This window comes from Phoca vitulina, unplaced genomic scaffold, assembly GCF_004348235.1.
Source record: "Phoca vitulina isolate PV1807 unplaced genomic scaffold, GSC_HSeal_1.0 scaffold20, whole genome shotgun sequence".
NCBI lineage: Eukaryota > Metazoa > Chordata > Mammalia > Carnivora > Phocidae > Phoca > Phoca vitulina.
Window position 1 is genome coordinate 39186000 of NW_022589723.1, and position 22202 is coordinate 39208201.

At 49.1% G+C, this 22202-nt stretch overlaps 1 protein-coding gene across 2 annotated transcripts in view; it reads right to left on the reverse strand.

The window, feature by feature from the left end:
- Positions 1–252: 252 nt before the first annotated feature.
- EDC3 (enhancer of mRNA decapping 3) overlaps positions 253–22202 on the reverse strand; it is a 59342-nt gene continuing 37392 nt past the window's right edge. The window contains exons 4-7 of one of the 2 annotated variants that reach the window (XM_032417218.1): positions 21242–21577; positions 7812–7965; positions 5160–5377; positions 253–2717 (exon numbers count right to left, since the gene is read on the reverse strand). In XM_032417218.1, the coding sequence (XP_032273109.1) occupies positions 2383–2717; positions 5160–5377; positions 7812–7965; positions 21242–21577 (1043 nt within the window). In that variant the 3' untranslated portion in view covers positions 253–2382. The remainder of the gene's footprint in view (positions 2718–5159; positions 5378–7811; positions 7966–21241; positions 21578–22202) is intronic. The other variant, XM_032417217.1, reaches the window with a different exon arrangement.

Sequence of the window (22202 nt, forward strand, 5' to 3'; positions counted from 1 at the left end):
GCTGGGAGGCACCGGTTCCCCTCGGCCCCACGGAATCGAAGGCAAAGGGCCGACCGGGCCTAGCCAGGCAGCAGCTACTCTCACCTCTCCTCCTGGCCCCATCACCAGCTGCCACTTCAGGCTGTAGCTGCCCAACTGTGGCCGACTAAAGGCTGGCGACCGTGAGCCGACCAAGCTGGGCTCCTGGGGCTGGGGGGCAGCCCCTCACTGCGGCCCACACAACAATTTACTAGAGCCCAGGACTCTTGTCATTCAGCTTTATTTTAAGTGCTGGTTTTTGGTTCCCCAAGAGCTGCATGGGTGATGGTCCTGACCACCTGACTGGGGCCCCCTGGGGACTGGGCGGGGGGAGGGGGGGCAGGATGCCTCTGAAAAGAGCTGAAGGCAGAGGAATCATGCTGATCTTTAATAGGACCGGGGAAGGCCCAGGCTAAGGGCAGGAAGAGGCTCCAGAGCCACCCACAGAGAGAAGACAGGCTTGGGCACAACCTCCCAGTGGCCCCTCAACAAGGCCCTCACCCCCAGGGCCACTGCAACTTACCGGATCAATCAGAGTCTGCTGAGCCAGGGCTCCTCAAGCTCCTCTTCCACCGTACCCAAGCGGGGGACCTTACTGCATGAACAGGCAGGCACCCAGAAACTGTTTAATGGTTGCTTACTAAAATGCCTATAATCCAGCACTGCTCCGCAGACTATGACCCTGCCTCTAAAGAGAGGGCTCCCTCTTGGGAGCTTCTTGGCCCTGAGAGTGAGCAGAGGCTCAGGGAGGATATACACAACAAGGCTCACAGTCTCTGGCCTCCTCCCACTGCTGGAGACAATTTAACATTTGAGGGAGGTTGGGAGGAAAGGAGGGACCAGCCCTCTGCCCTGCCTCATCTGCTCCTGGCTATGTTCCTATAAGAAAAGCGTTAAGTAGCCTGAAGCCCATGGTGGCAGGGCCTACCCTGTGTCCATGATCCTTGGTGAGCCCTCTCACTCACCCCCTTAACCAGAGCGGGTGGGCAGAGAGCAGAAAGTAAGCCTGAAGGCCTGAAAAAGGCTTTAAAGCATGAACTTTTTGCAAGGGCCCCTGCCAGGGACTCCAGGGCATGGCTCCTGTTCTGATACCAGCCTCCAGGGCCTAAGCCTATGAGGTCCAAGGGCTTTCCTGCCTTAGGATCTGAGCAGCAGTATGTTCCTATGGCTGAGCCCCGCCAGCTGGCTCATCTAGAACTAGCCTCATTTTGGCATCTTTTGAGATAGGGTGCTGGCCCCAAGCGTACTCATCTAGAGTGGACAACCATAAAGGGTCAAAGCCCAGACGTTGTAAGAACTGGGGTGGGGCCCAGACAGGGGAGGGACATGCGCCCTGCTCTGGGACGACAGCTGCAAAAGACCGTTTCAGGGGAAAGAGACGGGGCAGAAGAAAGGGGGTATAGAGGCAGGCAAGGAGGTGGGAGCGGGGTAGTGGTGGCCTAAGACAGAAGCACCAGGGAGCCTCTTCTGGCTCAGCACCAGGCTCCCCCAGGGACCTCCCCAATACTGAACATTAAAGCTGCACCCTGAGGGCTCTGGCCCCAGACTAGGCAAAGGCTCTGCCCCCAGCCAGAGAGGGTATGGGGCTGGGGGCACTGCTGGCAAGATGGGCACTGTGGTTCTATAGTAACATAGTCTCGTACTACCTATGCTGAAAACAGAAAAACAGTATAAAATCCCAATACAGTAAAACCATCCTGATGCCACCCCCTTCCCTGCCTCTCAGAGTGATGGAGTGGAAAGGAAGAAGGACCCTTGAAAAAACTCCCAGCATAAAACTTGCATCAGCTCAGGAGAAAGGGTCCAAAGTCCCCAAATCAACTTGTGGGGCTCTGGGAAGGCCTCCTCAAAGCCCTCAGAATGAACGGAGTGCAAGTCTGCCCTCTGGCGGGCAGCTGCAGCGCAGCCAGTTCGACATGATCAGGAGAAAGGCTGCCCGGAGGGGGGGTGCGGGGGGCAGAGGACACGGAGCCATAGCAAGAACAGGCCCCCAAACAGGACCCGCCCCACCCCGCAAGGTGCTTGCCCAGGCCCCAGTGACTGTAAACCTGAAAACTCGGTCCGTGAGCTGCCTAAGTCTGTAAACAAAGCCCCACCCAGCCACGCAGGGGGCCACGTGTAGAGATGCCGAGAGCCACTAAGCCTGCCGCCCAGCCAGGACACCCAGTGGGAAAGCCTTCCTCGGCTACGGGCAGGTGACAGGTCATTTTTAAATATGATCTGTTCTCTCACAGAAGTAACAAATCCAAAAGCGAAAAACTTTAACAAGGTCCATGAAGCTTCACATCCTTAAGGCGTTCGTTGTCAAGTTCAGTGTGTCCGGAGCAGCAGGGGACTGCAGGGTCCAACTCGCCCAGAGCCCCTCTAGGCAGAGTGCAATGGAATGACGAACTTGCAGCCAAAGGGTGAGTGGTAGCTGATGCCCACCTCCTGGAACACCTGCTGGGGGAGGCCGATGTCACACAGGTAGATGCGGCCCGCGCGCTCCCCCAGCGGCAGAGGCAGGCCCAGAGCCAGCGACCACTTGGCGTCGATACCCTGTTCGCCTTCATGCACGGGCGGGTCGATGCTGAGCACCGGCGCCCGGTTCCGGTTGGCCCAGGCCACTGCTGCCTTGTACCAAGGCTGGTCCCGCAGGAAGGCATTCTCGGGGCAGTCCAGGCAGTTGATCACCAGGTCCACGGGGCTAGAGGGCAGATCTGCGGGTGGAAAGAGCACCACATGGGAATCGCTATAAGCAGAGAGCAGCCCGGGTGGGGACTAGAACCCAGATGGCCCCAAGAGGGTCTTGTTCTGACACCACTCCGAGGCCCCGCCACAGGCTGGCTTTCTCAAGGCTGGGCCAGGCCCCAGGACTTCCAAGGCTGGACTGGGTACCAGAGACTAAGGACGTGTCAGCCCGATGGACCACCATCCTCGTGGAGCCCCCAGGCCGAAGCGCCGTGCTGCTGCCGTGCAGGTCGTCTCCGGGCGCAGCAGATGCACGTCCGACTGACACCCTGGGTACATTATGAGCTCTGAGAAGGGGGAGCCGACTGCCGAGTCAGCCCTCCCAGGGAGCCCTTCCCAGAGCCCAGCAGAAATGGGCTGACGGCCATGTGCTGAGTGGCCCAAGAACTGCAAGCAGACCAGAGCCTTGGATTAGCCTCCTCACCCAACCGGAGCCAGCCTGGTCTTGCTGCATCCTGCCCCGCGCCCCCACCCCATCTCATGAAAATGGGCTCTCCTTACAGCCCAATCTTAGGGATAGGGAGGGAACCGATCACTTCTCCAGGCACTTAAAAAAGTTTCTCTGCTCAAACCAAGCCTCTGGGAGGGACAGCATAAGAAGAGATGTCTCAACAACTATGTAAGTCTTGACCAGCCTAAGAGAATAATTTGAGAATAGGAGAAATCAGACCAAATTCAAGGTCAGCATCCTCAGACTTGGCTCTTGGAATTGAAATCAGAAAGCTTTTAGGTAGCCAGAGGAAGAATTGCCTAAAACAAGGCTTCATGTTACAGATCTCAAGCGGGGGAACCCAGAGCAGACCCACCTCCTGGCTACAGTAATGATATTTCTCAATTAGGGACTCAGGGCTTCCTTACTTAGAACAGACCACCAGGACAAGGGGGTGGGGGGATGTTGCCGGGGACCAGTAGGCTTTCAAGAGTAAAAACGGGGTCTTACTTTCCACGTGCACACAGGAGCCTGGCCTGAGAGGAGACTGAGGTTCTGGTCCAGGGTCTGGCCCCAACTTGCCATCTGACCCCTGGCAAGGCCCTTTCTTCATATTTCTTCTCTCTTCTCCTCCCCCACTCTCACTAAAACCCACTCCAATCACCTTGTCCCCTCCACCCTACCCCACTTGAAATTGCTCTGGTTGAAATCATCAGGGGCTTCCACACAGCAAGATCCAGTGGTCGATTCTCAGCCTTCATCTGAGCCTAACCTAGAGCAGCTTGCTGGCAGAGCTGACCGCACCACACCCCCGTCTTCACTTGCCTTCCAGGTGCCAGGCTCTCCTGCTTTTCCTTCTTCCTCCCTGTCTCCTGAGCTGCTCTCTCAACTCCCTGACTTCTAAACAAAGAACTCAGACTTAACAACTTCCCTACCTCTTCCTAGAAGATAGCTTATCCAGGCTCGTTAGGGCTCATTCCCACCTACACACTCGGCACTCCAGGCTTGACCCCTTCACCTACCTGCGGACTCATCTGTGTCAGTCAACATTTCCACCTGCATATCCAACAGGCACCTTCCTCCCCAAACCTCCTCCCACAAGTCTTCCCATCTCAGGATGGCACCTCCATCCTTCTGGTCACTCAGGCCAAACACCTTGCAGTCGTTCTTAACCCTTCCCCGTCACATCCCTTACATCCAATCTGCAGCCTCTAGCTCCAAAACTAACTTAGAAACTAACCCCCCTTCACCTCCTCTCCCACTACCACCAGCTGGTTGAGATCATCGGGGCTTCCACACAGCCACCAGCATCTCCTTCTGGTTTCGCACGATAGCCTCTTAACACCTCTCTTTGTAGACCTCTAGTCTACTCCCAAAGAGCAGTTGGAGGGTCATTTGGAATCTGAGCTGAATTCTACCTTCCTGCTACTTATTCCTCCAGTGGCTCTCCATCTCAGCTAGGGTAAAAGTGCAAACCCTTACAGTGATCCACAGGCCCTTCACCACCTGACCCTGAAACGTCTAAGTCTGCTACTCCTTACGCAACCCTCCAACCCTCCGTCTCTAGCTCCCTTCCCTACTTTGTCTCTGTAATACCACTATCTGGCCTAATAGAAAGGTTACTTATTTGTCTCTTTGTCCAATGTCCTAAGTAGAATGAAGCATGAATTAAAAAAAAAAAAGTCTACTGCCACATCCTCAGTGTCAGGAGTAGTGCCTGTTCCGTAAATGTTTGTAAAGTGAACAAGTGGGTCCCCAGCTCTCCATCTGAGTAGTGGGAGAGGGAGGACAGCGACGGGATGGGAAGTAAGCAAGTCAACACCCAAAGTATTTCCTTTGTGTACAAAGACTCCTAACAGGCAGAGCACGCCTTACATCTGTGATGTTCCACCTGTCACCACTGGGCAGCAGCATCAGACCATCAAACTACGTGAGGAGGGAGGAGGCCGAGGCCCTAGCCCAGCCCTACGCAAGCACTCACCTTTGAGGTTAGATACTTGTTGGCCTTGGGTCTTGCTGAAGAGAGAGAGCTCGTTGGTGATGGACTCCAGCATCTTGACAAAGTTGGGCAGGAAGAGGATGACCTGGACATCATGGTTAGCCAGGTGCCTTCCACAGCTGATCCCCTGAGCCCCTTTCACATGGGGGCCACACAGCAGGGCCACTGTGGGCCTCTGGTGAACATTTTTGGGATTCAACCTGGAACAGAAGGTAAATTAGTATTATCAGCTGCAGACCTGCCAATCCCTACACCCTAAACCAGACGAGTATCTCTCAGCACCTGTCGCTCTCCAAGTTCTTGGCAGCCCCAGGTCCCAGAGGGGGTGAAAAGCCACCGAACTCCAGGACTACAGGGTGGCATTCCCACGGTCCCACACCCCAGTGTCACTTCATCTGCTGGGTCCTCTCACTAGGCAGTTCACCCAGATCTCATTCCATAGAACACTGTTGCCAGAACACTGCTCTCTGACCAGAAACACGTAACTCTTCTGTGGGACCTGTGAGGTCCAAACTCTGATTAGCAAAGAGGCTTCTCCACCTCGACAGCCCTCCTGGCTCTTCTTCCCTGGCCTCACTCTCTGCTATTCTTGTAAGGCTTTCTTGCTTCTCCTCAGAGGATGTCTGTCCCCTGCCCAGAAAGCCCTTCACTTGTAAAACTCTGACCCACCTTTTCTTTGAAATCCAGCTCAAGGCTCACCTCTTCCAGGATTACTCTGGCTCAACTCCTAAGAAACTCACAGCGAGGACCAAACGGGGCCATTCTAAATCGTCCTCCATCAGGTGCCAGGCCAAGTTCTCTTTACTGAGCTGCCAGTAAGCGAAATAAGGGCAACACTAGATACTAACGGGATCTTCCACAGGATGCTGTGTGGATCAACGCACATATAGTACTTAGAACAGGGCCTGACCCGTTACAGCTCAGGTCACAGAGGAGGCAGCAGGCTAGGGGCTTCCTGGTCTCCTACACTGGCAGCTCCCTTGGATATCCACTTCCTGACGAAGTCATTTCCAGATCCTGCCATCCAAAGCTGAGCCATAGGTAAGGAGGTTTGGAAGATTAACTCTGGAGCTGTTCCCAACTCACAGGCAGTGCGGTCTGCCTCCAGGGTGGAAGGCAGGGGGAGATGGACAGCAAGAAACGGGCTTAGGTCCCTCCTTAGCAATGACAGTCACTTACTAGTCTCCCAAAGGGAGGCAGATGACAGATGCTGTTCCAGAGAGGAAGCCCCTGTGCTCCAAATACATTTGGGGGAATTTAGCAATGTACTCTGCATATATACCAAACCATTCATTTCCCGCACTACGTCTGCATGTTAAGGAAATACGATGAGCACTTCTCCCTTCAGACAGACACCTGAGCTGTGGCATCTGACTCACCCATGTCTGTAACTGAAGACTCTTCCTCTCACAGAGGCATGCCCCATCGGAGGACTCAAAGCAGACCCTGGCATCACACAGCCAACAGCAGAGGGCAGGGTCCAGACCCTGGAAACAGACCTATCTGGATGGGAGACCTGGCTCCACTACGTACCAGCAGCGCCAACGTGGCCAAGCCTTTCTGCTGAGCCTTAGCTTGCTCATCCTCAAACACCAGGCTACTATTTACCTTCAAGGTGAAGTCATGAGGACCAAATTAAACACAGCTGTGAAAGCACAGTGACAAACTGCATGGTACTGGACCCACATGAAGCAGATTACTAGCTGTGGTGATCCTTCTCAAAGGAGCTGCAGGAGATGGCCCTTCTGAGAGGTCAGAGGCAGCGAGAAAAGCCAGGTCCAAGGACAACTAGCCCCAAGAAGCTGGCTAGAGGGCAATGTGATGGGGTGAGGACATTCACACCCTGCCCCCACACTGCTGTTTCTGAAATCCCGTCAGCAGCTCAGCTCCCTACCGCAAAGCTGTTGCAAAGCCCTACTTCCCAGTCCCAGAGAATGACTTCACAGATCCCAGCCACGACCACGGGCTCTGTTCTGTCCGACCTCGGCACAGGCTACTCAGACCCGGACTCCTCGCCCTGCCTGCTGGCCTCTGTTAATCCCCCCTCCTCCGCAGGACTCCGCTTGGATGCTACTGCGGCTTCCCGGACGATCCTCTGTTTCCTCTACCACCGCAATGTACTTTCTGGAGACCTCACTAGCCTTCCAGAGGGCAGGTGTAGTATTTTATTCTTCTTTGTGTCCCTCATCCTAGCACAAGGATTGGCACATGATATCAGTAAATGACCACAAATAAAATTAAGCACTGCTTTTGACATATGGGCCCAGAGGGCAGGTAGGAAGGCACCAAACTCCAGCTCTCCCACTGGGTGGTTCTAGAAGTTCTCAGGTATGGAACTCAGGGTTGATCTCTGAGTGAAGGACAAGTGCCAAAGGCTGAGTCTCTGAAGGCTCTTAGAAGGCAGGCCTCTGGTAGCCAGCAGGAGTGTCAAAGCCAGCTGTTATCAGGAAAGAAAGGGTCAAAGGGCGGGTTGCTGAGAGAAGAATGAGGACTTCCGGGAGGTGGGTAAGAGGGGCAAACAAAACCCTCAGAGCACCCAGGAAAGGGACTTCACAGAGGGACGCACACTGACAAACTCCTCCAGCAGAGCAGCACCTCCCCACGCATAGCCCCCGCCAGTCTGGAGGAGTTTACCTGTTGGGTCCTCCGAGCAGGGTCAGGGCCATCTGGCTGGCGCACACTCCTGTCATCTCCAGTCTCCGCTCCAGAGTCAACCCGTGCTTCTCAGCCACAGACAACAGCTTTTTATGCAGTTCATAGGAAACACTTGGGACAACCAGGCCAGAGTCTGCAGTTCAAAAGGAGGTGAAGAGAGAAAGGGAAAGTGATTACAGGAAACCAGATCCACAAATGTTTGTACTTGAGCCAGGATTCTGTGAAAGCCAAGACTCTGAGACTGGCCCTCCCCTGGCCTGTCGGCCTAATGTGGGATGGAGGTGTACCATGGAGCCCCCAGAGTAGCGGGTGGGGAAGTAACAACTTGTGCCCGGTCCCAAAGAGCAGGGACAAGCTTAAGCTGTCTTAGCACTTGATTCTTTAAGATTTGAGAGAGAGAGAGAGCACGTGCATGCAGGCACCCACGAGCAGGAGCAGGGGGAGGAGCAGAGGGAGAGGGATGAGCAGACTCCCCGCGGAGCAGGGAGCCCGACACGGGTCTCCATCCCAGGCCCCTGGGATCACGACCTGAGCCGATAACCGACTGAGCCACCCAGGCGCCCCCCTCGTAACAGTTCAGCTTCAGACCACAGAAGCCAAAGCTACCCGCATCTCTCAGGTTATTACAGGGAAGGGCTGTAATAACCTTCTACTTAGCCCTTCTACTTAGCCCTCCTTCTACTTAGCCCTTCCTCTTTGCTTAAGAAATTTAATGAGCAACTTGTTTTTTCAAATAATTTGTCATTTTCTCCCCACATTTGGGGCGAATGTAACCTAATACTCAAACCTCAGGGCAAGAGTACATGGAAAGCAACCTACTCAGAAGAATCTTGAACATTTGCCATAAAGAAAGGAACTCTATAAAGGTTAGGGAGAATCACTGAAAGTAGAGCATGGAAAATACTTGGTTTATAAGGCCAAAGTCTGCAGCAGCTGAGACACTTGAAAGAGTCTTACCTGCATTAGCACCAACATACCAGGTGCCATTTCAGGGCCCAGAAAACCAGGACAGGAAAGAAACGCCAAAGTAAAAAACTGTGATCTGTAATGAGCAGCTCGTCTTGACAACCAATGCCATCTTACAAATACTACAAGCCACTGGCCTGGCCCCAAGGGCGCAGACCTTTGCCGAAGATCCCCATTGGGCCTCACTGGCTGACAGACCAGCACATACAGATTCCAATTAGCAAGTCGTCGTGGGACTGCATGTAACTAGTTTTGTCTGGCTGCATCAGATGACTTTTCAGATCCTGTGTCTTCATCTATACTGTAAACTCCTCCAAGCAGGGAAATAAACCCTTTACTTCTTTGGCCCCCATCTCCTCAACTTGCTTCAGCTACATTTATCAACAGAGGTGAGTTCTCATCAAGTACTCAAACATACAAATGATGCAAACCTAGTGCTATTTCTGGTCTGGCCTAACTCTATGGTAGAAGTTTTCAGGAAGTTCATCATCTATCCTATTGGTTGCAAAGCCCTGTCTAGAAAAACTTGTCTTCCTCCCTGATCATTTCAGAAATAATTTCTTGAAGTTCTATCAGATATCCAGCCCTGCCTCCACAGACTCTTAAAATCACACAGAACGAGGCTATGGCGGTACATTTGAACAACAGGAATCCAAGCACAAAGACTGAACCCAAAGCACTAAGGTATATATATATCCTCTCAAAGGAAGGCGAAATAATAACTTAATGTAGTAATGACAATAAGAGATGTCTACACATCAAAATTAATGTTATCCTGTTGGTTAACTGAAGCCTTCTACCTGCCTGAGTCCTATCCCGGCCTTGGCACAAACACTGCCATTAGGAACATGGATGGTCTCTTCTCTCTTTCTGAAATGTCAGTCCTAAGTGCCAGTGCTGGAGGCTGCAGCCTGACCTTGCATGTCAACAGCTGATTAAAACAGCCATTTTTATGGCCTGCTCCAGGCACGCACATATTATCAGAACTAATTAGGAATCACTGATAGCAGTGTGAAAAGCCAAAGGAATTCTCAGGAGTCCTAAGCCACCAACAACCTTAAACCTGTCAGACAAGTCATGTCTACTTCAAACACCCTCTTTACCTGCAAAGTCACGCAAGAGAGAGCTTCCCCTTGACCCTGTGCATTTCTTCACCCATTTATTTGCTTTCTGTTGACTCTGAAACGGATCAAGGTAGGGAGTCCTGAGCATGTCACCCTACAAATCACGCATTCTTTGTGGGTCTACGTCTTGTGCTGTAGGTACACGGCACCTCCCTCCCCCATGCCGAGGGCTCTCTGGAGGCAGGCTGAGCATTTTCTCCTCACAGTCCTGAAAGGTACAAAACTCACAGTACAGGGAGAGGAGAGTAGAGCCCACACCCCGGCTGGCTGGCTGCTCCAGCGGGGAGCTCACTGATGGTGGGAACACTGCTGATGAACTGGCACACTTTGTAGCCTAGGGCAAGACAAGGCCGGGATCCCTTCTCCTCAGTCTGCCAGTTACAGGGCCTAGGACCCTGCAGTACCCTACTCAGTTTCTCCGAGAGGAATGTGCAAGCACCACAAAATGTTCCTTTTCAACATTTACACATAAAGTCCCACCACCAGTCAGACTGGCTTATCAGAAACAGGCAGAGGGAATAAAATAAACTCCAAAGGAAGGGAACCAAGAACATAGCGTGTAAATGGCAAACAATAACATTGCCAAAGCCTGAACATGAGCCAAGCCTAATTATGTTTGGGCTGGCAGGTGGATCTTTATTGTTCTGGAACCAAGGCAGTAAAATCAGTTGGTAGGGTTTCTCTCACTATGTATTTTACAGCTGTCGGTGAAACAAGAAAGGGAGATATAATTACAGCCAGTTCGTGACAAGCAGAGCACATCTCAGGATCTGATTAACCTCAGGGTATCCAGGAAAACAGCTTAAGCACACTCTGTACAGGCTGGGAGACCAGACTCCTCCCCAGACAGCTCACTCCACAGCATGAGGCCAGGGCCCTGCCACCTCACAGGCCAGCCACCACAGTGCCTGCTGCGGCCTCCCCTTCGTCAGGTCTGTCTCACTTCCACAGGCTCCTTCCAGTACATACGACTTAAGGCCTCAGCCTCGTTCTCACACCCTCAAGCACCATGTCCAAACCTTCTCCAGCAGCTTCTGCATGTACATCCCTCCCTGTCCTTCAAACCTCCCAGCCTTTTGGTTGTGTGACAAGACTCCCACAACAAAGTGTCAGCTCAGATCTAAACTCAGTCCTCACACTGACATGGCCCTTTAGTGAGAAAGGCTGTGTGCGCCCCATGTGTTACCAATGAGGAGCACAGCTCACTGAAGGCTCAATGCCTCAATGAGGGCATGTGATTTCTCCAGGGCTATGAATTCTGATTCCATTCTGTGGGGATCACACAACTGTGGGGGGATATCACACTGGTTTGGTTTGGTTAAGTTCTTTTTTTTTTTTTTTTTTAAAGATTTTTTTTATTTATTTGCGAGAGAGAGAATGAGAGACAGAGAGCATGAGAGGGAGGAGGGTCAGAGGGAGAAGCAGACTCTCTGCTGAGTAGGGAGCCCGATGTGGGACTCGATCCCGGGACTCCAGGATCATGACCTGAGCCGAAGGCAGTCGCTTAACCAACTGAGCCACCCAGGCGCCCTGGTTTGGTTAAGTTCTTATTTAATCACCCAGTGCTCATCACAGCAAGTGTACTCCTTAATCCCCATCACCTATTTCACCCATATCCCCACCCCACCCCTGGCCCTCCTCCCCTCTGGTAGCCATCAGTGTGTTCTCTATAGTTAAACACACAGGTTCTTTTCAGGAGTATAAACCAGTAAATTCACACCCTCAGACCCACACTGTATAAGAGAGCCCCTGTAGATTTACATGAAAGCTACACAAAATGAAATTTGGTGTCAACTGTATCTCTGAAAGAAGGATTTGTTACAAGAAGCCTAAATACTCAATACTCTTTATTAGGGCCCACAAGGCCTCCAAGATCTGGCCCCTGTTTACTTCACCCCCTTTACCTTGGACCCCAACTCCCACCATGCTCCAAGGCACCTTGGCTGCCTTCTGGTTCCTAAACATATTCCAAGTCCCTTCTGGCCTCAGGAAGCATGTCCCCTCTCCTGGGACTCTTTTCTCTCTTCCAATATTCTACCCACACTCATAGCTGGTCCCTCATTTTTCTTAAAGAAGTCCCTCATTCTTCTTCTCCCCCTCTTCTTAAATATCCCTCAGTCTCAGCAGGCTGCTTATTTTCTTCACTGTACTGAACACAACTTGTAAATAACTGTTTTTTCGTTTTGGACTATCCACTTTGCCAGACTGCAAGCTCCATGAAGGCAGTGACCGAGTCTGTCTTGCTCACTGCGCTAGCCTGTTCTTCACGGTGCCCTCACTGTCAGCACAGGGCCTGGTCGGGTCTACATAAATGTGTGTGGAATTAATGAAAGAATGGGAAGGAAACCTGTAAAACTGCCTCAGCGAGTTCCATTCTGCAGCTGGGTAAGAGCCCAGCTGTAACCAAAGTTAAGTGTGGGTGAGATGTTTCAGATTCTTTCCCCTCCCCCATTTACAACTAGACAAACCCCCTGTCCACCCTGGACCTCATTCCTTCAGGTTAAAGCTCCACTGAAACAAGCTTTGGACTCAAGAGGTAAAGGACCTCCTGACAAGATGGCTTATTAATTATGAAGGGGAGAAGTATCCTTACAAAGAAGAAACCCGGTGGACGATACCTCACCAAGTGATTAACTCAGCCCCAATGGTGAGACAAACTGACACTGTATATTCTTACGATGTGATACCCTGAAAAGGACAGAGCCCCACCAAAATCGTGGGGAAAATGTTTAACATGAATCACATGGAACATAAATCACATGAATCAAAAGGAACAATCACTGGGTGGCTCAGCTGGTTAAGTGTCGGCCTTTGCCTAGGGTCATGATCCCAGAGTCCTGGGATCAAGTCCCGCATCGGGTTCCCTGCTCAGCAGGGAGTCTGCTTCTTCCTCTCCCTCTCCATCTCTGTGCTCTCTCTCTCCAATAAATAAATAAATCTTAAAAAAAAAAAAAAAAGAACAATCAGTAAATAAAACTAAGGGATATTCTGCAAATCAACTGGCCTAGACTCTTCATAAATGTCAATATCACAAGAGATGACAAAAGTTGTGGGAACTCTCCTGGTTAAAGGAAACAAAAGAGATACAACTGTATCTCGACTACATCTCATATGATGTAATGCACAACTGTTGACTAAAAATACAGCTATAAAGGACACGATTGGGACAACTGGAGAGCTGTGGATAAGGAGTGTATATTAGATAATATTTTGTGTTAACTCTGTTTCCTGAGAGCAATCTTACAGTGTGGTTGTAAGAGCAACATCCTACTGAATGTACAGGGAGGTACGTAGGGGTAATGTAACGAAATGTAATGAGAGCAACTAAATCTCAAGTGGTTCAGGTATGCGCTTGTGTTAATATAAAGTAAATGTGGCAAATATTAATAGGTGAATCTAAATGAAGAATGCATGATGTTCATTATACTATTCTAGCAACTTAAAGTGTAAAATTGTTCAACATAAAAAAGTTTTTTGGCGGGGGGAACCTGGGTGGCTCAGTCGGTTAAGCTTCTGCCTTTGGCTCAAGTCATGATTTAGGTCTTGATCTCAGGGTCCTGGGATAGAGCCCAGTGTTGGGCTCCCGGCTCAGCAAGGAGTCTGCTTCTCTCTCTCCTTCTGCCCCTCCCCACCGCTTGTACTCCCTCTCTCTCTCAAATAAATAAATAAAAATTTTAAGGGAAAAAAAGAAGGCTAAAGTATTTAAAAATAAATAAGTAAATAAGTTGTGGGGAGAAAAGAGAGAGTTAAGTGCCTTCAAAGATGACCAGCTAACACATCAAGCCAGTGGTAGGGTGGGGAGTGGCAGGAGACAAGAGAGTAAAGTAAAAAAATACAAAAACAAACCCTGTTTCCCACAGTCTTACAACCTAGCTGAAAACAGAAAATATATATGTGCAAATACCAGAAAATACACTAAACTGTTATCCTGAGCACACGTGTAAAGTATAGATTTCAAACCAGGAGCTGCAGGACACCTGGGTGGCTCAGTCGGTGAAGCGTCTGCCTTCGGCTCAGGTCATGCATGATCCCAGGTCCTGGGATGGAGTCCCCCATTGGGCTCCTTGCTTGGCGGGGAGCCTGCTTCTCCCTCTCCCTCTCCCTCTGCTTCTGCCGCTGCCCCTGCTTGTGCTCTCTCTCTGACAAATAAATAAAAATTAAAAAATCTCAACCAGGAGCTGCAGGCAATAGGTTCAAATTCTCAACCATGCCTGGAAAGGCAGGCAGGACTGTAGTCAGGACAGGAGGGAGAGAGCACTCCAGGTGGAGTGGGGAGGAACCATGAACAAAGTTCCACAAGCTGGAATCTGGATGACCTGTGCAGATGCAAATTCCCTGCTGGAGCCCCAAGGCTGATGTGAAGTCTGGCTTAGAGTAGTAGGCAGGCCCAGACTTCAGAAGGCTCTAAAGGCCAAGGCCTATGACAAGTACCCACCTGATTATCCAGGCCCAGAAACTCTGAAGGACACCACATTAAAGGGCTGACTACTCCCTCAACTCCTGGCACTGGACGATCTGATTAGAACCTGAGGTTCCTAAAATCAACCAAGTCACTGCCAAGAAAGTCTGCCTGCAGAGACACTAGGTTCACTTCAGAAACTAGGTTCCTTAACTCTGTTCCATGAAAAGTCACAGTGGCACGTGCTGCAGCACAGGTGTGTCAGTGCAGGTGTTCTGATCCAGAGCATCTCCTAGGATTTACCTCCTGATGTGTCCCTGTGGCTCTGAGGAGCACATTTGCTGAAGGAGGTCTCACTACCTTTAGGATAAAATTCTTCAATGGCCACTTCTAAACTCAAAGATTTATTTCTTCCTGAATTCCTGTTGAACACACATACAAACCCAAAGCAGATTTCCTGATTATCTGTTCTTCAGGAGATAAGCAAACTGCTGGTCTTAAAAGCATCAGAATATTTCTTAAGGGACTCTTGGTGACAAGAAGCAAAAGAAGGCAACCAGAGCTCAGAGGCAGAAATGGAACACTAGCTGTGGAAGACAGCTGCCAGCCTCAAACGTGAATGTCAAGCTTGTCCTGAGAGCAAGACACATCCTCACTTAAGTTCAAAGATTTAGGGGCGCCTGGGTGGCTCAGTCGTTAAGCATCTGCCTTCGGCTCAGGTCATGATCCCAGGGTCCTGGGATCGAGCCCCGCATCGGGCTCCCTGCTCAGCGGGAAGCCTGCTTCTCCCTCTCCCACTCCCCCTGCTTGTGTTCCCTCTCTCACTGTGTCTCTCTCTGTCAAATAAATTAAAAAAAAAAAAAAAGTTCAAAGATTTAGCTAGCCAAGGTGGGAAGAGTAAAGAGATAAGCCATAAAGCAGCAGGAACAAACCGACTGTGGCTTCACCAGAAGCTCCCCTTCAGAGCAGGAACCAGAACTGCTTTTACCAAGAGAAATGGGCATGTTTAAGAGAGTGCCTCACTCAAACTTGGACTTGATCCTTTTTCAAGACAGTAAACAGTAACTCTACTTCAGGGGCGCCTGGGTGGCTCAGTCGTTAAGCATCTGCCTTTGGCTCAGGTCATGATCCCAGGGTCCTGGGATCGAGCCCCGCATCGGGCTCCCTGCTCCGCGGGAAGCCTTCTTCTCCCTCTCCCACCCGCCCTGCTTGTGTTTACTCTCTCGCTGTGTCTCTGTCAAATAAATAAAAAAAAACTTAAAAAACAAAACAAAACAAAAACCTCTACTTCAGGTCATCCTCCTCATATACTTGCTGCTCCCCAAATCTCAGCAGACAGATAGTATGGAGGCAAAGGAACACCCTTCAAGCAAAGCAAATGGGACAACCACAGAGATTCACTGTCTGCACCAACAGCACCCCACTGCCTCCCATCTGGGCTTCTAAACACTTGAGGACAGAAGGAGGCTACAGAGTGGAAAACAAATGGTGGAAGTTAAATAGGAATTCTACCCAATAGGAAGGGTTCTTGAATTAATATACCCAAGAAAAATTTATTAGCACTCAGAAAATGAAGAATTCGAGACACTTTGAAGTCATTCCTGATTTCAAAGTCTTACTGGATCACTTAACGCCAACAAAACGGGGATAATAACAAAATGGGGAGAACACTGAAATCTCACAGATGCACCATGAAAATTGTGACCTACATGAAGTGCTTAGAATCGTTCCCCGTGACACTGTAAATATCCAATGAACTTTCAGTACTATGACACGGATCATAATTATGTTGCTTCTCCTCAACCAGACTCCCACCATCCCCTTGCTGCCACCTCCAAACCTTGTATACACATCTATAATTTAATTAGAGAGTAATACAAATTACTCTATAACATTTGGTTACTCTGTAAGGCCCCTGGGGTGACAATGACTTACCCAGAGGATCTAGAATGGTGCCTCACACATAGTATAAATTTTATAAATGTAGATGCTTTGAAATAACCTTACTGAGGCAGCCTTTGTAATTCATATTTGAAGTCAAAAACTGACTAACAATCATAAACTGGGCATTGTACTAGCTGCTATTCCACATGATCTCATTTAATTGACAATTTTATTCCACTTTACAGATAAGGAAACAGGCTCAGTAGCCCCCATTTGGCTACATAACTCCATTCTCTGACTCTACAGAAGCCTCCTCATTGAAGCTTTTAATAACTCCCTGACCTCTCTCTCAGTGTGGTAACTCTACTATTTGCTTTCTCCGAGCTCAGCCACAAAGCACCGCAGGAGGGAAATCACAAAACCATGCAGACTTGGCCCACTACAGACAGGCAATCTAATGACAACTAGACTCTCAGTGCCATTCTTCCTGCCCCACAGGTTCAATGCCTTTGAATCCTCCACTCTCTTTTCCACCTGCTTTCAACCATCAAATTTCCCTTCATCACTTCTCTCACACCTTTGTCTTCCTTTCCTTTAAGGAGTCCAAACCTCTGGTACATTAGTTATGTATGAACCTAGTCTTCCTACTCTGGTCTCTCTCCTCTCATTCCACCCTGAAATCTATCATGAGACCAGTCTTCCTGAAGACTCTGAATCTTCCTGGGGCTGGGTGGCTTAGTCGGTTAAGCATCTGCCTTCGGCTCAGGTCGTGGTCCCAGGGTCCTGGGATCGAGCCCCGCATCGGGATCCCTGCTCTGCAAGGAGCCTGCTTCTCCCTCTCCCTCAGCCTGTTTGTGTTTTTTCTCTCTGTCAAATGGATAGATAGAATTAAAAAAAAAAAAAGACTCTATGTCTTCTTAAAAGAGATTGGGATCATGTCATTTTCAGAATCCTTCAGCTGTTCCCTATGGCATAGGACAAGGATAGCATACGCACACAAGGCTCTGTGCTCTTGTGGTCCAAAGCTTATTTAATTCCTGCTACTCCCCCACACAAACACTCTCTCTCCTGGCCAAACCTGCTGATGGCCTATCTCCCACACGGCCCTTTACTCACACTATTCACCAGCACCTACCAGCCTACCCACACATCTCCTCTTTCTCTCTGCCTGGTGAAATTCTGCCCATGCTTCAAGGCTTCCTCCCTTTGTGAAGCTGTTCCTGATCAGCCCAGCCTTCAGGACCTCTCCTGCCTCTCAACATCCAGTGTAATTAACATCCACACCACTGGACTCCAGGCATATATGGTATCCTTCCATTCCTAACACCTTTTTTTTTTAGGTTTATTAAAAAAAAAAAAAAAAGATTTATTTGAGAGAGAGTGCATGTATGCACATGTGCATATGGAGGGGGGGGAGTCTCAAGCAGACTCCCCTCTGAGCACGGAGCCCCATGAAGGGCTCAATCCCAGGACCCTGAGATCAGAGCCGAAATCAAGAGTCGGACACTTAACTGAATGAGCCACCCAAGCGCCCCTTCCTAATACAGCTTAATAACAAATATAAGATCTTAGAGTGACTTACACAAAATAAGCAACAGTATTTAGACTAACCTATTTCTTTTAAAATAATATGAATGTTGAGCAAAGATTCTTCTTTGAAGCCTTACCTCTCTCCTAACCAGTGTTCTTTGAGAACCTCTTACCACTGAACAGAGTGCTCACACGCATCTCACATTTTACAGCCAAACTTAATAAACAAGTATGTGACCACTGGATAGCATTATTTAGCAGGCTAAGTCCAAGCTGGAGGAATGTCTGATAATCTCTGATTGCTGGAGACAGCAGCACTGTCAAAGGACTCAAAAAGGCTTTCCAGAGAGAAAAGATTTGGGTTAAACAAAGAGCTAAATTTACTTGCTTCCTGAATGTGTTTTCCCAATCAACAGACCTTTTATAACACTGCCCCCATAACACACACACACACACACACACACACACACACACTCCTATTGCCAAGAGGAGTGTGAGCAATTATAGCATAATGGCTTGGAAACTGTTGACACCACTCAGCACACAGTCAGTGTGCTGGATACCAGCAGCAAGCTGTCAAAATCCTCAGATCCAAGCCATCACACCACATGGGTAGGAAACATGTTGTTCTTCTGCTACCCTGGAGATTAGCAGAAAATAAAGTATTTGGGGTTCTAGGACATTAATGCCAAAAGGCTAGTTGGGGAGCTATCCAAGCCACCCTCCACAACCACTGATCTAAGCCAGCCTGTTTCTGAGGACACTGAAAGACAAATGACTGTAGTCTGTTGTGCCGTTACACTGCCCTTCTCTGAAACGATGTCCTTCCTCCCCTTTAACTTAGCCACCTTCCGAAGATGAAAGGAAATGTGACAGATAAGGTTTGTGAGAGTCTTTATCTCTCTGGGCCTCAATGTCCTCATCTGTAAAATGAGAAAATCATACTAAGTGATCAAGTAACCTAACACTAACATTTGATGGTCTTAGGTTGTTTCCCCACATATTCTAGATAGTTTGCCTTCCTCTGACTGTAACATCTGCACAGAAGATCCACGTGGAAAAGTGTCCCCAGCCAGGCACTATCTGAGTAAGAGTAGAAACCGGCTTTGAGGCTTGGGTCTTGTTGCTGGAGCAGAGATAAAAACCACCTGTAGGAGAAGCTGCTCAGCAAGGCAATGGCTTGCTCACTCTATTTCCAGCATAGACCCTGCTTGGCAAAAGGGCTTCATTTGCACTCCTATCACTACTGAGGACAAAGAGGAAAACCAGACGGCATGAAACTGCAGGGCCTCTCACCCCTCACTGTCATGACTCAGTGAAGTGCAAATGGTCACCAGCACACCACATGCCGCCATACCTGAGCGCTTGGCTGAGGACCAGCTCATGTGGTTTGTTGTTCACTTGTTAATGGCAATTCTGGAAAAATAGTTTCATGCAAGAGAAGGGAACTTTTTACTTCTGTCATTAAATTAAACAAGGTGTGAAAATCCAATTGGGGAGGTGGAACGTGTAATAGGAAAAAATTCCCACCCTCCCCTTTGTCTACTTTAGCAATGTTTTCTCAGGCTCTTTTAGATCTGAGAATCTTTCCTGAGGCTACTATTCTTTCCCTTTTAGCCACTTCACTCCAAGGCAGGCTCTATCTCCCCAAGCTCAGGAAATTCAGGGAAACGACCTGCTGCATGACCGACCCAACGACCAACCACTGGACCACCTCAGCTCAGAGAGCTACCAGCAGAGGCGGCTTATTTTGCAAATGAGGGCAGTAAAAGAGGGGAGCAGTAGGGGCAGATGAATAGCAGGAACTGAGTATGCTACCAGACCTGCTGGATGATGGCTGCCTCTGAAAAGCTTAACACCTGGCAACTGAATCAGAAGCCTGATTCTGAGCTGGGCTGTTTGCCTACACACAGGTGGTAAAAATCAAAGGAGTTCAGGAAGTCACAGGTCAGTGCCACTTAGGGAAACTACCTTAGTAAAGAGGTATGCCCACCAGAGTCCACCTGCAAACAATGGAAAAATAATTTGGTACTCTTAGCCTGACAGCCTTTTTTTCCCACATGAAAAGCACGTGCAAACTTCTATACTCAGCAAACCAAATACAACACAGCTTTACTGCTGTCTACAAAAAAACCACGCCATATCTGACTTTCCTCCAAATGTAATTAAGCCATCTCCATAATACGTCCTATAACCGCTACTACTGTTCTAAATTTATATTCCCTATATTCAAACCCTCAAACCAAAATGAATATTGTACTTAGTTCCTTCTCTACTTAATTAAAATGATTATGATTCCTCCTTCAGCTCTTCAACATCATTCAATAAGAATGGTTTTCCAACTGTATTTGAAGAAGCCCAGATAATAATGTGGTTTAGTGGGAAGCGACAGGGACAGGGGTGAGGTAGACCACCTCTCCTATAGCTGGTTTTATCTGCCTCTAATGGGGTGTGTGTGTGTGTGTGTGTGTGTGTTTTAAGATTTTATTTATTTGAGAGAGAACAGAGTGAGAGAGCACGAGACAGGGGAGGGTCAGAGGGAGAAGCAGACTCCCCAATGAGCGGAGAGCCTGAGGCGGGGCTCAATCCCAGGACCCTGGGATCCTGATCTGAGCCGAAGGCAGACGCTTAGCCGACTGAGCTACCCAGGTGCCCCTCTAATGCCACGTTTGAAGAAAAGTTCCTAATGTTAACACCACTGAGGCAACAGACTAAACTATCCTATACAATGACCGACCTAACTGCCAAGGCACTACTCTGTTACGTGAGAAAGAGGACTAGCCAAACCCTCCCTGACCAGGGATAGTAGGAGATGAGGATAGTATAGTAAACAAATGTAATTTATTGAAACCTCTGGGCACCTGGGTGGCTCAGTTGGTTGAGCGACTGCCTTCGGCTCAGGTCATGATCCTGGAGTCCCGGGATCGAGTCCCACATCGGGCTCCCTGCTCAGCAGGGAGTCTGCTTCTCCCTCTGACCCTCCTCCCTCTCATGCTCTCTGTCTCTCATTCTCTCTCTCGCAAATAAATAAAATCTTAAAAAAAAAAAAAAAAGAAACCTCAATTTTAGCCAGTGGTTTCAACCGTCCATCTCTGTTTTTTACCCCAACAACTAGTAAAACAGAACTGAACTTCTGGTGAAATGTACAGGTAGTAACAGGCAAGCCAAAGTGAAAAGCCAAAGATCTGATTATGTGAATCTAGACAGCTGGCTCCTATGCCTTTAGTTGTTAATCATGACACACTAAATAAAGAGCAGACCAGAGCCTGTCAGATGTGGATACAAATGGACATGAAATCAGCCCCCTAACCCACACGGCCACATCCCCCGTGGTAGGTAGGATGCCATATTAACCACAATTCCCAAGAGACAATAATAATAGCTAACCACAAAGCCACTTTAGTTAATTCCTACTACAAGACTCTGATTCAGAATTTAGGTCATTCTCTTTTAAACATAACAGAAAGGGGAGAGCAGCCAATGGGATGTAGGCCTGTGCAACTCACCCGTGCAGAACTCCTTGCTCACATTGTGGGGCACTGTGATCCGCCGATAGACAATGGGCTCTGACTCCAGGATGTTCTCATCGTGGCGGTACCGAGTTGGCCTTTCATTTGGGATGCCCCGGGAACGGGTACCGCTTCTCCTCTCATAGGTATCAATCTCCTCAAACACAGCTGCCTTGTCAAAAAGGGCCAGGTTCCCTTCAAAATCAAAATCTGTGTCTGGGATCTCTTCGATATCATCCCCGAAGCACTCGTCATCTTTATTCTTCATTTGGCCATTCTTTAAGCCACTTTTCTTTGGAGTTGCCTGATTTGGATGTCTGCTACTAGATGACCCTAGAGAAAAAACAGGGACTAAGGTCAGTGTGCCCACAGAAAGCACTCAGTGGAAATGGAAAATACATCAGTCTTTTATGGAGAGTGTTACAGGAATCAAAGTGAAGATAGTAAAGGTAAGCTATTTCTAGATCATATTAAGTAGCAAAAACTACCACAAATCTCACAGAAGAATAGATTTCATATATTACCCAAGTAACAGTGAATATAAAATAAGTACGACTCCTGGAAATCTTAACCAGTTCTATCCTTCATAAGGAAATTAGTTGGGGCGCCTGGGTGGCTCAGTCGTTAAGCGTCTGCCTTCGGCTCAGGTCATGATCCCAGGGTCCTGGGATGGAGCCCCGCATCGGGCTCCCTGCTCCGCGGGAAGCCTGCTTCTCCCTCTCCCATTCCCCCCAGCTTGTGTTCCCTCTCTCGCTGTCTCTCTCTGTCAAATAAATATTTTTTTAAAAAAAAGGGAAATTAGTAATGACAGAGGCTTTTTTGACAACTGAGTATCAAAAAAGTAGAAGGGGAAGAGTACAGCAGTCTCTTCCCACAGGTCTGGGTGGTTTGTCTAGCAGCAGTTAACAGAGAAATAACCCTCCCCCCCGCCAAGTAAAATAAGGCCAACTCCTTGTAA